General features: G+C 49.6%; 1 protein-coding gene across 2 annotated transcripts in view; it reads right to left on the bottom strand.

The window, feature by feature from the left end:
- Positions 1-4,885: 4,885 nt before the first annotated feature.
- The window catches only part of FBXO21 (F-box protein 21), a 38,642-nt gene continuing 28,078 nt past the window's right edge, over positions 4,886-15,449 (bottom strand). For both annotated transcript variants that reach the window (XM_052654386.1, XM_052654387.1), the window contains exon 12: positions 4,886-9,077. In XM_052654386.1, the coding sequence (XP_052510346.1) occupies positions 8,890-9,077 (188 nt within the window). In that variant the 3' untranslated portion in view covers positions 4,886-8,889. The remainder of the gene's footprint in view (positions 9,078-15,449) is intronic.

The raw sequence follows: 15,449 nt of genomic DNA, 5'->3' as shown, positions 1-15,449 counted from the left end.
CACAAGGAAATCACACTTTGCCAGGAGGTCACAGTGTGTGCCCTGAGACTCTACCCTTCTGACCGTCACCAACTCCACCCGCCTGTTCTCGCTGAAACCTTCTCACAGGGAACGTCACTGGAAGCCGTCGACATCTCTAATGGGAGGGCTGCCTTTTTTCTGTTTCCGGGAGAGCTGTTATTTTAGTCTGGGCTGCTTTAGCAAAAACACCAACAGACTGGGTGGCTTCAACAACAAATACTGTTCTGGAGACGAGGAAGGCCAAGGTGCTGGCAGCTTTGGTGTCTGGTGAAGAGCAGGTGTCCTGGTTTGGAGGTGGCCAGCTGCTTGCTGTGTCCTCATATGATGGCGGGGGTGAGGGAACAGTCTGAGGTCCCTTTTTATAAGGGCACTAATTCTACCACGAGGGCTCCACCCTCGTGACCTAATCACCTCCCAGAGGCCCCACCTGCTAACACTCCCACCAAATGGAAGATGTGAACTACATCATGACCACAAACAAGGAGTCCCCCAGACCTCCAGGTGTCTAGGGATGGACAGTTAACACCTGTGACATCACCCCATTACCTCACCGCCACCCAATCAGAGAACTGTGCACTAGCTGATCACAGGCCCTGGGATGCCCCTGTGTCACCTGGCCTTCAAAAATGCTGTCTTGAACCCTATCAGAGAGTTTGGGGTTCAGGGGCAGCCGCTGTCCTCGAAGTCCTTGCTTGGCGCCTACAATAAACGCTGCACTTCCCTTCACCACCACCTGGTGGCACTAGATGGGCTTTACTGCGCATGAGCAAACAGCCGATTTGGTTCAGTAACATGCACATGGGCAAAGCTGAGGTTTTGGGGAATGAAAACCCCAAAGCCCAAAGGGATACAGGGAAACTTCTGGAAATGATGGATCTGTTTATCACAGGGATTGTGGTGATGGGAACACAAATGGATGCATATATCCAAACTCAGCAAACTGTGCACGTGAATTATGTGCAGTTTTTAGCATACCTGTTATATACCTCACAAAGGCTGGAGGAGTGAAAAGCAGCTCCCTTGCAAAAGTCTCTACCACCTTGGAATAGGGTCTCCCCAACTTCAAGAGCACACATTGCTGGGATGGGGAGGGAGAATAACACGTCCTCGTTTTCCCTCAACAGAGTCAATGCGAGTGAAACAGAGTGGCTGAAGGTGGCCAGGTGGTTGTCACAGCACAGTTGGCGAAGAAATAACCAAGTTCTGAGTCCCAAATAATGAGAGATGGTATTACCAGTAAGGTGTTTTCTGAGGTTAAGTCTGAAGGCCCAGGCTCTAGTCCCTGCTTCGAGACCCACACCAGATCAAGTCACTTGAACCTTGGTGGGCCTCATTACTTCTCTCTGTAAAATACCAGGAACCGGGGTTCTAGCAGCTGATTCTTCAGGGGTCCGTTAGCTTTCAAATTCTCTGAGGAGGCAATTTAGGACATAGTCGCAAACAAACGCGGCCATTACTCAGAAAACTTTATAACTACATTTTTAAAAAATCCTACTTTTATAAGAGGCAAATAACTCTCTAATAGTTTGTTGTTTTGTTTTTTTAAAGGAACACGTTCTAAGAGATACTGGTTAAAGTGTTAGTCGTCAGTAGTGTCTCTCTGTGACCCCATGGACTGTCGTCTGCCAGGTTCCTCTGGTCCACTGGGATTCTCCAGGCAAGAATGCTGGAGGAGGTTGCCATTCCCTTCTCTAGGGCATCTTCCTGACCTGGGGATCAAACCCCTACCTCCTGTACTGCAGGCAGATTCTTTACTGTCTGAGCCACCAGGACATTGTGGGGTCAAGTCAATATGCTAAGCAAACACTATTATGCAATACATATCGAGAAAGCTCTCTGGAATACACACTTTGGCATCTGCAGATGGTATAGATTGACTTCTGTATTCACTACAGCTCCTGGCACAAAGGTGGGCACACTAAGACACTCCAAGACAAGACAGCAGTGGGCAGGTAGGAAGGGACAGATGGACTTTTCCCAATGCTGCCTCCCAGGTGGGGGTGAAAGACAATTACTCTTGATGGACAGATACACAAACGACACCTCAGTGGATACACAGTCTGGTATTAAAATTTCATAGCAGTTTGCAGCAGCTCTATTCACAGGGGTTAAAAGGTGAAAACAATGCCAGTGTCCAGCGTCAGCTGAACTGATAAACAGAGTGTGGTCCATGCATAAATATTACTTGGCCATAGAAAGGAATACTGCTTCATGCTACAGACTGGTTGGACTTTGAAAACATGACGCTACGTGAAATAAACCAATCCCCAAAGGTCCGTTGTATGATTCTCTTTATATGAAATGTTGAGAATAGACAAGCCCACAGAGAGAGAAAGCAGACTGGGGTGGTGGGGGGCAGGGAGAAGAAACAGGGAGTGGCGGTTTCACGGGGGTCAAGGTTTTGTTTTGAGACAGTCAAATGTTCACATCTAGATAAAGGTGGTGGCTGCCCAATATAGTGATACGCTAAACGCCACTGACTGTACACTTCAAAACGGTGAGGGACTGCCCTAGCAGTCTAGCGGTTAAGACTTTATGCTTCCAGTGCAGGGTGCGTGGGTGTGATCCCAGGTTGGGGAGTTAAGATCCCACATGCTGTGTGGCATGGCCAAAAGATTAAAAAAAATAAATAACTGAAATAAAGTGCTGAATTTTATGTTCTATGAATTTCACCTCAATTTTTCAAGAAGAGGTCAAAACTATTCATGGGGTGAGGGCGTTTAGGAAAAAATTAAGTAAAAAGGGTCCTGGAGCGGGGCGGGGAGAAATTACTGGGAAAACAAGGCTGAGAAGCACTGGAGTGGAGACAGGCAAGAGACACCGAGGGGAAGCCACCTTTGCAGGAGCAGCCAGGAGCGACCGTCGTGATGGCAGATTATGAAAGACCCTCACCACCTTGAGATGACTGGTGTCCTGCAGACAGGGAAAACTCAGAGCTCTCAAAGTGCTCTCAGATTGCTCCCAGCTTCAACAACTTAAATACCAACACTTCCATTAAGAATTCTGTCATGTTTAAAAGTAGATGGAAATTTGATCTAACCACATGAGGAGTCTAGAATGAACTGGCTCTTCCCCTCTACATTTTCCTTTATTCTGTACAACTTCTTTTCCTAAGTTTCCAAAACAATGTGCTGTATAGCTCTTTCTACTCCCCAGAAGACACTGACATTGCTGTCTTTAGTTTTTCTTTTTTTTTTTTTTTCCCATGGTCAAACAGGAAATAGAACTTCCTCTGGAAAAATTAGCCCACTTTGAACTTAAAACCAAAACAAAGAAATCCCCCCAGAAACCAACACTTGAAAGAACTGCTGTGCCAAACCCCACACTATACGGTGTCAGCAGCTGGGTGCCTGGGAAGCTGGATTGCTGTGCCGGGGGTTATATTTGGTGAAATTGCTGCTTACAACTTGCAAGGTGGAGCCGCAGGCACTGCAGCAGGTCTAGGGGACGTCATCAGACACTTGAATAGAGGGTGCTGGTTGCTCTTTGCAGCTGATAGCAGGTACCAGAGGGATACTCAGGCCAAAACCTGCTGGTTTAGACCTCAAACAGAAGAGTCATAACTCCCAGGCTCCCTTTGTTGGCAACGTCACTGTTTCATGATACTGCAGCGAGAGAGGAGGACGGAAATCAGTTTGAGCCACGAAGGCCCCTTAGACACTTGCCTGTTACAGTGAGACTCAGCTCCGGGCAGCAGCAGAGTCAGGCAGCTGCCATCTAGGTCAGGAAGAAGGGACAGGCACTGGGCAGAGAAGCGAGGAAAGAAAGGACATTTCTGGAAAAGAACCTGACCGGCAGCGGTAGCCTGCTAAGTTTTTGAGGGAATTGTTGCTGGAGGTATCAAAAGCTTGTAGAAACAAACGGACATCTTGGAGTGGAGCTGTGAAGAATGCATGGCTTGCAGGAAGGGGGCACCCCCAGCACCCACTAGTGAAGTGACAAGAGAGGATGGGCCCCAGAGGGCAGGATGGGGCGCGGGAGGCAGTGGCCGAGGGAGTCCCTCCCGGAGGGCGCCATCACCCCCTACACACCCTGCAGGGAGGGGGCCTCACCCACCTGCCCCGCAGTATTTCATCATCCAGGGCCCAGGGCCTGCTGTCTCCACTGCAGTTGTCCTGTCCCTGCTTCACCAGTGAATGGGCACTGGGAGAGGGGTGTGGACTGGTGGGGAGGACGGCTGAGCTCCAGGAGAACTGAGAGCTGGGCAGGAAGTGGGCGAGAAGCACAGATAAGGTGGGGACCCCACACACCTTTCACTGTCCCCACCCCCTACACGGGCGGCCACTGCCCACCTCCCCTGGAATTAGGCTGTCTGTCGGTGACCTGAGTTCTGGCTACGGAGGCAAGAGTTCTGGGCGTGACTCACCTCGTGAAGTCTGCGCTCCTCCCCCTGGGGCCATCTGTCGCAGGGATGATGGGTCTGAGGTGGCAGAGTGGCCGGCAGGAACACCCACTGCTGGTGGTCGCGCTGGGCCAGAAGCCAGCAAGGCAATTCTGGACTGGGCCGCCTGACTGCAGCGGCCAGCTCCCTGGGCGGCAGCGGGTCCTACAAGGGATGGGCACACCCAGAGCGACAACCAGCTGGCCACCTCTGTCCCCTCACCTCCATCCTGGCAGGAAGGACAGGTGAAGCAGTGAGCGCCACTGCCCGCCTCAGCACAAGGACCCTGTGTCCCACGGCCCTTCCAGACAAGTCCCTCCACGCTCCCTACTCCTACTGGATGGCAGGGGGCCCGGGGGCTTTGGGAAGCCACGTGTGGTGGTCCTGGGTCCTTAGGTGATGGTGTGTAGGGCCGCCCGCCAACCCACTCCCCCTGCCCTGTGTTATGTCAGCCAAGAAAGTTCTTACGTGTTCAAGCCATCGTACATTTCTGGGTCTATTTATTACAGAACTAGCGTGACCCTAATACAATCATTGCTAAATGGCCGTAATACATCTCTTCTGTATTTGCACATAAATTTTATTCACCGAAGGAATGTTCTTTTCTCTCAGGACTCTCTAAATTTTCAGAACTGAAACATGGGAAGTTAAGGGTGCAGCAAGGCAGAGGGTCGAGACGTTTGTGAGGTAGCTGCTGAGGTTGTCGGCAGCAAGGCCGCGGGGAGCTGGAGCTCGGAGGCCAGGCTCTCCACCTGGGAGCGGTCCGCTAGGGGAACTCGGCGGCCCTATGCCTCGGCGGGATTCAGTGAACTATAGCCCACGGCCATCTGGCCCCCTCCAGCCTGCCGCCTCACAGCCCTCAAGCTAAGAATGCTTTTTTTTTCCTTACATTTTTCCAACCAAGAATATGTGACAGAGACTTTACGCAGCCCGCAAAAATATTCACCGCCCGGTCCGCGTCCTAAAGGGTTGCTGTGAGGGTTATAAACAGTTATGCCTGGTGCCTGGCCTGACGTAATACAAGGTAATACAATGCAATACAGCTGTTTTCTCCAAAACCAAACCGTCATGGAGCCAAATTCTGCATTTCTTCTAGGTGAACAGTCTCTCCTTCCCTTCAAAAAAAAGAAAAAACCGCCAAACAAAAACCACAAACAACAACAACAGCTTGATTATTATGACCATGAAACACTTCCCAAAGAAAAGGCTTCCGGCAGTCTGGTTTCACAGAGGAAGGAAAGACACATCCCCCACTTCCCCCTTTACAGCAAATGGGCCTGGTGGTAGCAGAGCAGAGCTCAGGACGCTGAAGCACGACCCAGTTTAATACGTTAAGACTCGGACAGTTTAAAAGTAGAAACAAGACTTTAACCAGATATTCGAAAACATAAAGCTGATCGAGAGTATTAACACAGGTTTTTGAAGTAACACGATTTTGCAGTGCGAATGTCACTTCCAATGGAGATCTGTGAGGCTCTGGCAGACAGGCCACAAAGCCAGCCTCTCAAACTGCGATTAGATGGATCGTACTTTCAAATGAGACGCTTGGCCAGACTGGTCTGCTGGCGACATGGACGAGGTTGGGTGTAACTGACACCTCACTGAAAGTGTTTCCCAAAGCACGCCTGCAAACCTCGGGCCTCAGGGTAGGCGGGGAGGATTGCAGTGAGTATGCAGGTGTGTCCCGGCAGGAAAGCTCCAGGGCCTGAGCAGTTGGGAAGACACCACCACACTCCTCTCCTGGGGAGTGACAATGAACAGCAGCATGTGAAAGGTTCCGAGTGTGCAAAACTGGGGACTGCTCAGCTGCGACGAGTGTGACAGCATGCATGTGACCACAGGGGAGACACGGTGCTAGGTGCGAAGCTGCGGACGTGCCATGGGCATGCAGCTATGGGGTCAGCATCGACACCCCGAGAACCTGGGTTTCCCTCACAAGGCATCCACAGCTCTCGCTTCAAGACATGTGACTTGATGTCATTAAAAAGCTGCAATCTTTGCGTTGCAACCACTCTCAAGGTGAGCAGCCAGCTCAGAAGGTTAACGTTTGGCAGGGAAATCACAGTATTTCCCTGTTCGCTCACAGATGTTAGAAAAAGGCAGGAGAGTCACTTCTCGCCCATTTTAATCAATGAGAACCAAGCAAGACTCTGCTGTTGCCATGGCTGGGCTGTCTACCTGGAACGAGACCCGGCAGGCCATTGGTGTGGTTTCTCTGGATAAGTTCCATTTATTAATTATTGTACAAAAAATCTTGGCATTCATTGGAAGAGAAAAGAAGTTACTATATCCAAAGAGTGAGTATTTCAACATTGTGAAAGTTCTACTTTTATAACAGGGCTTTTTTAAGTGGAGAAAACATTTGGAAAAATTTTAAAAAGAAACTTATGATTTATTAGAGTACAGGATCCAAAACACGTTTTTAGAAAAATATAAAGTGCCCAAAGACCAACTTACACAGGTGTCACAGGCTTCCTGGAGCCAAATGATGCATTCATGGAGAAACACATTTAGAAACAGTCTAGATACATATTTACATCGGGTCAGTAAAAGTAAAACCATCTTTCTTGGCTTCAATGTCACTCTAAGAAAAAAGGAAATCAAACCAGAAAACCAACAGTTTTAACTCTCAGCATGCGCCACAGATTCTTAGTAAAGCATCTCAGTAATATTAATGCCATAGTATCTAATTTTCACCTTTAAATGAGAGTAGTGTAAAACGCCCCTAACCTTGGGCAGGCCGGGTGTTGTGAGTGGTCACAATTCCCAATGCGCGTCCAGACCATCTGACTTTGGATTGGACCAATGAGGGACATGGGCCCTGGACCAGAGCTAATTGGGGCGGGAAGGAGCTGGCTAGCCAAATCCCCATTTCTTTCTAGTAACCGCTCAGGAACTGTCACTAGCTGGGAAGTGGTCTCAGGTGGCTTCTCCAAACCTCAGTCATCCCACGGTTTCCGAAGGGTAAACGAGAAGCAGTCACCGAACGTAGTATGGAAATACTGCATGCAAAGGGACAGATGGGCGGTGAGGCGTGGCTGGATCACAGCCCCCAGAGCTTCATTCACTAGAGCAACTGGAAATCTTTTCAACTTAAGAGAGCAGAGTAACTAGGTTCTAACTTCAGAAGTTAGCTACTACAGGTCAACTACAAGGCTGGCCCACTGGAGAAGGGGCAGGTGGAGAGCGGTGGGAGTCCAGAGCTGCGTTAGGACAAGGTGCCTTCCTGCTTGGGTACCACAAACGTGGGAAAGATGGGTGCCGGCAGCGCCTGGGTATGAAGCCGGAATCCCGGGGCTTGAGCACAGGCCTCCTCCTGCTGCCGCCATGGCAACGGTGACTGGAGCATGCCGGCCACGCTGTCTCCTTTCCCACCGAGCTCGCGCTCTCACACCGGAGATACTTCACTCACTTCTACCCTGCCACGTTCAGAAAGGCCTTGAAATGATTCTAAGGGAGAACAGGGAGCACGAGGCCTCCCCTTCGCTTTTTAGTTTCTATGCTTCATTATTTCTTCTCATTTCTGGTTATAAAAGTAAAACCTCATTTTCAGGTCTTTGGAGACCACGGAGCACGGCTTCTAAAACGCAGACATTTTAACAGCAGATTGTACTTTCCTACTAAAGAGAGAACTCATTGCTGATTTAAGATCTACTTACGATACTGGAGTAGATTAAAAAAAAACCCACTTATTTTTAAGGGAGGAATAGTAGATGAAAGTGGGAAAACCCATTCACAAAGACTATTACTATGCATTTTTTCAAAGAATTTTATGTAATAAAATAAAAAAACCTAATGATTCTTAAGAGATATGAGTGTAAATCCGAGAGATGAATCTGGGAAAGCAAAACTGTGCCATGCTCTCAATTCATTTAAAGAAAAAGATAAAATGTCGGAAATCTGTTTCAAAAATTAGGGAAAAAAAATTCGAATGATTCTGATTACTGTTAGTTTGTTAATGACTCCAGATCCACTATGCGGCCATGATCACTTAGAGCTTCAGCCCTGGGTAAAAGGACAGACCATCCTGACCGAGGAGCGCACACGGTTCACAAAGAGATCAGAGAGAAACGATTGCAAACAGACAACTCCACCTGTCCAGCAAGCGAAACGCTCTGAGACGACGTAGACAGACGCAATGCAGGGTGGGGAGGGGGTATGAGGAAAAAGAACGGTTCTAAGTGTCAACGGTGATACGTCATGAAGACAGCATGTCACAAACGGTCACCACAGGACAAGCATACAAGCCATGCCACTGAGACAGTGCCTGTCAAATGAATCACTAGTGTAGGCGGAGAGCAACATTGTCTTTGCAGCTGGCGGAGAGAGCACACGTGATTTCCACTTGGTAGGAGGCAACCAGCATGACCGGTTGAGTGGCCTGCCCGGTGGTGTGAGTCCAGAGGGATCCAAGGGGACGTCTGCACCCCAAACCCCGTCGTCTTGGAAAAGAGCAGCAGCAGCAAAGGTCTGACGTCCCCGAGGCTCTATTCCACGTTCTCTTTCTTTGCGCTGTAAATGTTCTGCACCGTCTCATACACAGACTCCAGGTCCTCTGGGTACCGGATCTCTAGCTCTGCGTTAGGGATGTAGTGAGTGCCCGTGAACTCCGAGAAGTAGCGTCCAACATCGGGGTGGGAGATCTCCTGAGGCTCCACGTTATACTCCAGGTTCTCTGTTGGCAGAGAGGCACACGGACATTCTCATTAAAACTGGTTTTTCTGCAGCATCTTTTATCCAGAGGACCTCTGGAGAAGTCTCTGAGTGCATTTTTGAGGTGGCGGGGGGCGGGGGGGAAGAAACAGATGTTTTTGGAAGTCAGGAGGGAAGAGGTAGAGGTGCGGGGGCACTGGAGGATGGAGGGAGGGGGCACGGGGCCCCTGCCAGATCCGCACAGAACACCAATGTTTTCCTCCTCTGAGCGAAACTCTAGCAGCCCCTCGGGGTCTGCAAGCTGGAGGTGCAGAGGGCTTGTCTCACCTGATCCAACACACACACACACACACACACACACACACACAGCGGGCCGAGGGTGTCCTAGCCTGTTCTGTTCTCACCAGTGAAGTTTCTGAAGCCTTCACAGCACCGGGTCACAGGTCTCTCCCTGCGTCCTCTGTTGCACACCCCCCTGCCCCCGCCACCCCAGAGCACCCTGCAGTGCTGGCTCCTGCTTCCGAGGGTGAGGGCCCAGCTCCCAGGGCTGATGTGGGGTCCGCGGAGGAGTGGAAAAGTGGCTCGTGCCCCTAGACCATAGAGGGTAGGGGTTATGCCATCTGTATCAGCTCTTAGGAAAACCATGCCCCCTCCCTTCTCTGCTCCATGTTTTGCCACTAGAGACAGCAATAGAAAATGACTCCTTTAAAATGGAAATAATAAAAAAAAGAGGTGACAGCACGTGTGAGGTATTTTGAAGACCGACATCCTTTCAGATGGCTTCTCCCTCCCCAAGCTATCTGAGAAACGGCTCCTCCGTGGACCCAATGAGAAGACGGTGGGTTGTGGGCCCTCCCCCACTGGCCGTGGAGGCCTGGCCTAGACTGGTTGTGGGCCCCCAGCCAGGAGGGCCCAGCCCCATCCTCCATGACCTGGGCCAGAAAGCAGTTGGCCAGGCAGGCCTGCCTGCTCTGACTGCGTCCCAGGGTGCTCTTGGTTCTGATCAACGAGTCACAATCAATTCAGGGAGTTCCTGTGCACGCCCAGTCGACCGGCTAACTAACACCAATGGTGCAGCAGGTTATCTCTTACACCGCTCGTTAAACATCCTGAAACACACCTGCAGGCCCTTCGGTGCCCAGCACCCCGAGAACACAGGATAAACACCACGGGATAAACACGAGTGCCTCCCAGAAGCACTGCCTGTGACTTGTAACTGACGCTTTATCTTTCAGGAGATGGGGAAAGAGTTTGTAATTCAATCTGTAACATATTTCTTCAACCCAAGAAGGAACATTTAGAGAACTTCTGCGCTTACAGCTGTTTAAGGCTGATTCTTCAGATTACGTGAGGACATACCAGTTTGAGAAATCACATACCAATTACAAGCAAAAATGGATATCCACAGTACCTCAGCAACGCTCAGGAGAGCAGAAGAAAAGAAAAAAAAAAGGCAGCAACAGTCCACACGTCCACCTGCAGGTCACTGTGTAAATAAACAACGGCACGTTAACTCAGTGCGTCCCAGGCAGCCAGGAAAATGAGCAACAGACGCAACGGGGGAAGCGGGAGTAAAAACACATCTTATAAAAGGACAGGAAGGCCAAACACCTGCATTACTACGTGACACGTGCATACAGCTACACATTTTAAGTGACCTCTTTTAAACTGGGCATGTACGGTGCGCCAGGCACCACGAGACCTGCCCGGGCTCCGGCTCCTGTGATCCTCTCACAGGGCTCCACGAGAGGCTCCACTCACGATGCCCTCTAGCGGCTGGGCCAACTGCAGCAAGAGTGAGGACGGCCCAAGGCCTCCACCGGGGGCTGGGGAAGCAGACCAAGAGCGGCGCCCCTGTGCACCGTCCTGCCAGCAGCGGTCAGGGAGGACGGCCTGGGACGGACCCCAGGGCCCGGACAGGCTGCCTCGGAAGGCAGGCTGCGGGATGGTGCTCTGCAAACAGGCACCTGGGGAGTCCAAGAGGAAACTGGGGGCTCTGCTAGCTGGTTTCTCCCTGCTGTGACCACCAGAGTGTGAAGATGACTTCACTTCCTTCTTTACACTTGCTTTCGACATTAAAACAAACTTGGACTTTCTAAAATGCCGCCGACTGAAAAAATCTGCTGTCCTGCCCATGCGGCCCTCCTACAGTGAATGAGGGGTCACAGGCGTACCCGCCTTGGGGAGGCCAATGGGGATGCGAACACGGCCACGGGCCCTAACCTGGCCAGCTGCCTCCCTGTTGGCTTTTCTTGCCCCAGAGATGTTCGAGATGATGGCAGGGAATCTGGGATCACCAACAAGAGGTCAAAATCCCTTCTGTTCTCATCTGGGGGCCACTCTGCCGCACACAGGATGCTCGGCAATGTCTGAAGACACTTCTGGCTGTCACGATTGGGGCCTGTCATGATCTCGTGGGCAGGGGCCAGGGTGACAGGAAATCCCCCCAACACAGAACCGTCTGGACCACAATACGTCCAGCACCTGCTCTGAAGAAAGTCAGACATGTGCTTCAGCACCGCTTCTTTCTCCCTCTTTTTCTAGGTATCACTAAGCAGCAGCTTGGTGTTGGCTGACACTTGGCATCTGAGTGTTGGCAGGAGGGCAGGAAGGTTGCTGTCAGGTCATGATCACCCATCTGCTTAAGGACAGCACGACTGGGCAGGTGCACGGAATTCTGAACATGGGCCCAAAACAAGAGGCAAGGGGCAGTGAGAGTCCACAGGGTGCTCACTGCCCCACTCCAAGCTGTCCACCAGGAGCACAGACTGAATGTGGTGTGTTTGCCTGCCTGGGCTCCCAGTGAAACAGGAAAACTGTACTAACAAAAGACACTTTTTTTAGGAGAAAAGCAGACGCTGAAGTTGGCAGCTACGAGTTATGAGGGGAAGATAATTCCCAATCCACTATATGAGGTAAACAATTTTTTTGAAGTTTTAAAAAATTTTGAAGGAAGAAACCTAAGTGAAATAAAACTTAAGAAAGAGCAAACTATTAAACAGGGACTACTTACAATGCCTGGAAAAATCGTGGGAAGAATCTGATTCCCCCAATATTTTCTGAGAAATGTTTCTGATTTTATTTAAAATTTTCAGCTACCTACATCAAAATATACGCATACCTCCCTGTAAAAGCCTAGAAACGGTACTCATAAGTCCTTTGGGGGCACCTGTCAGGCCCTCCCAAGAGGAAACCACTAGGACTGCGGGTCTAGCTTCCCAGTCCTTGTATGAACACATATACCTGCAGTTAAATGTACTTTAATGCACGCAGAAGGTAACTCCGTGTTGTCTAGCGTGTGTTTATTCATACAAAGCATCCAGTAAGCACTGACCTGCATGTGGTTTACTTGGCTGCAGCTTAGTGTCCCGAAGTCTGGATACACCTCCACTGACCAGGTGAGGCCCATGCATGACTGTTTCTCTGTCACAACAAGGGGACCGCAGGCCCCCTGTGTGAGGGCGTCTCTAGTGGAGGGACCGAATGGCGGAGCTGCCAAGTCAGAGGAACACGGGCACTTGAGATTCTGACAACTTAAAAGACAGCACCAAACCGCCCTGTGAGGTGGCTGCAAATTTACACTCCAGCCCCAACACAGGGAATCACCGCAGTTAACAGCGCGTGCAGACTGCTGCAGGCGGTGTCCATGCGAGGGTGGGGTGGAGGGCTGTGGAGGCAACTTTAGTTTGGAAGTGGAGGACAAATCATGGAGGATGAAACTGACGCTGGCTGAGGGCGCACTTGGACCCAAGCATTCAACCAGGTGATTTACCGTCACACACAAATCACTCAAGAACCAGGTTTTCACAGCACAGCCCAATTCCTGACTTTGCAGTGTGGGAGCTGGCTTAAATTCAGAGCATCTGGGATAGTCACTTTCTCCAGGATCTAAAAAGCATGCAGGGAAGCTGAGACAGGAGTTCCTGCTATCAGAAAAATACTAAAGCACGCCCCCTAGTGGTAGGAAAATTACAAACACGCAAAATGCTGTAGAGCCTATTAAAATACTGATGGAAAACATCTTTTAATGCTGCTGGCTAAAACTATTTGAGGGTGGCACACACATATGTGGCTTATAACTCACTCTTCTGTGGAGAGCGAAGAGAAAGGCATTCATTAATGGGCTCTGCCCAGATTACCAGGATCAATGCAGCCAAAGGTTGAAAATTTAGAAGATGAAAGTTTAAAAATAATTTAATGCAAATGTATTAACTCATAAATGTTCAAAAATATATTTAAATAAGTGCTTTTAAAATGTAGCCTCTCAAGATCACTCCCTGGCTAAATGTGGGCTAACCTGAGCATAAAATTGTTCCAAATGATTATAACACATTGACTAAACAAAAAATCCAGCAATCCTTGGGAGGAGGCGGGAAGGAGAGAGAAAGGAGACAGCAAGGGAAAGGAGAGGAGAGGGAGGTGGCGGTGGAGAGGAAAGCGAGAGGAGGCAAAGCTCTGCTTCACTAGAGGGCACACTCACAGCAGAAAATCACCATCTTACAACTTTCATATCATGATTTAGGAAGGAAGAGCCAACAGGAGCTAAAACAAACATAAGGACAAAAGTCATCACTGGGGAACAGGTTATACCCAGGACTCGGTCATAGTTTGACCCCATGGATTTCTTGTTAACTGCAGATGGAGCACTATCCCTTACAGGGTGTCACTGTCTTGGCCAAGTGACCAAACTCCGCCTCCCTGACAGTGGACATGGAACCCCACGGCCTCTGGATGAGACGCAGCGTAAAACACACAGCACCCGAGAGCAAGCTCACCAGCCAAAAACCCCAACTCCATCTAACACAACCTGAGATTAACTTCTGGTTTACAGACAATACGCCAAGAAACAGTGAGACAAATCCAGACTGGTAAGACAATTTATAAGCCAACTGATCCAGACTCTTCAAAAAAGTGAAAGTCATGTAAAAAGCGGGGAAAGATGAGACTGAGGAACTGTGCTTTACCAAGAGAGAACAGAGACATAACAACCAAACACAACCATTAAGGACACCACAGGAGTGAAGGCCAGGCCTGCGAAGAACCCTGAGCAGAGGGCCCCCAAGGGCAGGGCAGGCCAGGCCGGCCTCTGGGGGCTATGACAGAGCTCTTCCTCAGCGCTGAATGCCGGAGCCCAGCACCCCTGGGCACACACGTGCTGGGCAAATGCAGACTGCGGGCCGGCAAAGCACTAGCAGCATCACACAGGGACGCCCACGCTCAGTCCTAAGAGCTTCCTGCAGGTCCCAGCATCTAACCTTAGAAAGGGCGATTTGCTACCTTTACCCATGATCCTTCGATCTCAGTTTTAGAGAGCGTGAAACTGATAAGCAGATACTACATTTATAAAACAACAATGTCGTTACAGTATCCTTGCAGGGAGCCTTACAGCACATGCTGGCCCCAGATATGATTAGGACGCATTCCTGAATCGCTGGGACACTGGACAAATTCAGAACACCTTGAAACCAAACACCCAGCTTTACCTACTCTAAAAAGCCTGTTTCAAAGTTAATATGGCTGTTTCTAGACACCTAAATATCAGATACTACAAGTCTTCATAACAACCCCATGTAATGGGCAATGACTGGATAAGGTGCGGGCGCAGACACGGCCCCAAGAGCTGACAGTGTCCTCTATTCTCGCGACGCACTCCATGACGTGCAGTGTGAAATGCGCACTGAGTGAGTGGTGGGGGTGCAAACCGGCCATGAATCATTCAGCAATTCCCAAATAACTTGATTGCTAAAATTTGTAGGATTTCTTTTTCTGACACAGCTTCTTATGTTAAATAAAACCACTGTCAATATCTCCGTCTGACATGGGGTACACGCTGACCCCTCTCATAACTCCCCTAGTGCTGATGGAGGTTAGGTGACCTCTGGTCTCAATAAAGGGGAAGTTCTCTAAGATCCTCTCTCATATTCTGATGAATTAATAGTAATTAACATGAGCCCTTTTCTAGTCTTGTTGGCACTTCTGAGATTTTTATACATCCAATATTTCTATTACTGGATTTACCAGAACATAATACTGACTTAGGTCAAACCTTATGTTTTAGGTGAGATGCAAAAAGGTTCAGCATGATGGTTAGGGAGAAGGCTCTTTGCCAAGCTGCCTGTGTTCGTATTCAGTAAAATTTACACATCTCTACATGCTTCAATTTCCTAGCGTATCAAATGCGTATGACGACAACAATGACAGCAATGTAGAGTTCTCAGAGAAGTTAATACACATCGGAAGGCTGCTGTCCCAGAGCAGTACTGCAAAGCATTCGTGTTAATTTTTATGAATAAGAGGGACAATGTGGATGCCTTGACAGGCAGGCATGCAATAAACTCATCCCATTAAACGGAGAGGCAAAGACGACGAGGGCCCTGGGTGAGCACTGTCAGCG

Source organism: Budorcas taxicolor, chromosome 17, assembly GCF_023091745.1.
Source record: "Budorcas taxicolor isolate Tak-1 chromosome 17, Takin1.1, whole genome shotgun sequence".
NCBI classification, from domain to species: domain Eukaryota; kingdom Metazoa; phylum Chordata; class Mammalia; order Artiodactyla; family Bovidae; genus Budorcas; species Budorcas taxicolor.
The sequence above is the reverse complement of the archived record's forward strand: the minus strand, read 5'-3'. Positions and strand labels throughout refer to the sequence as shown.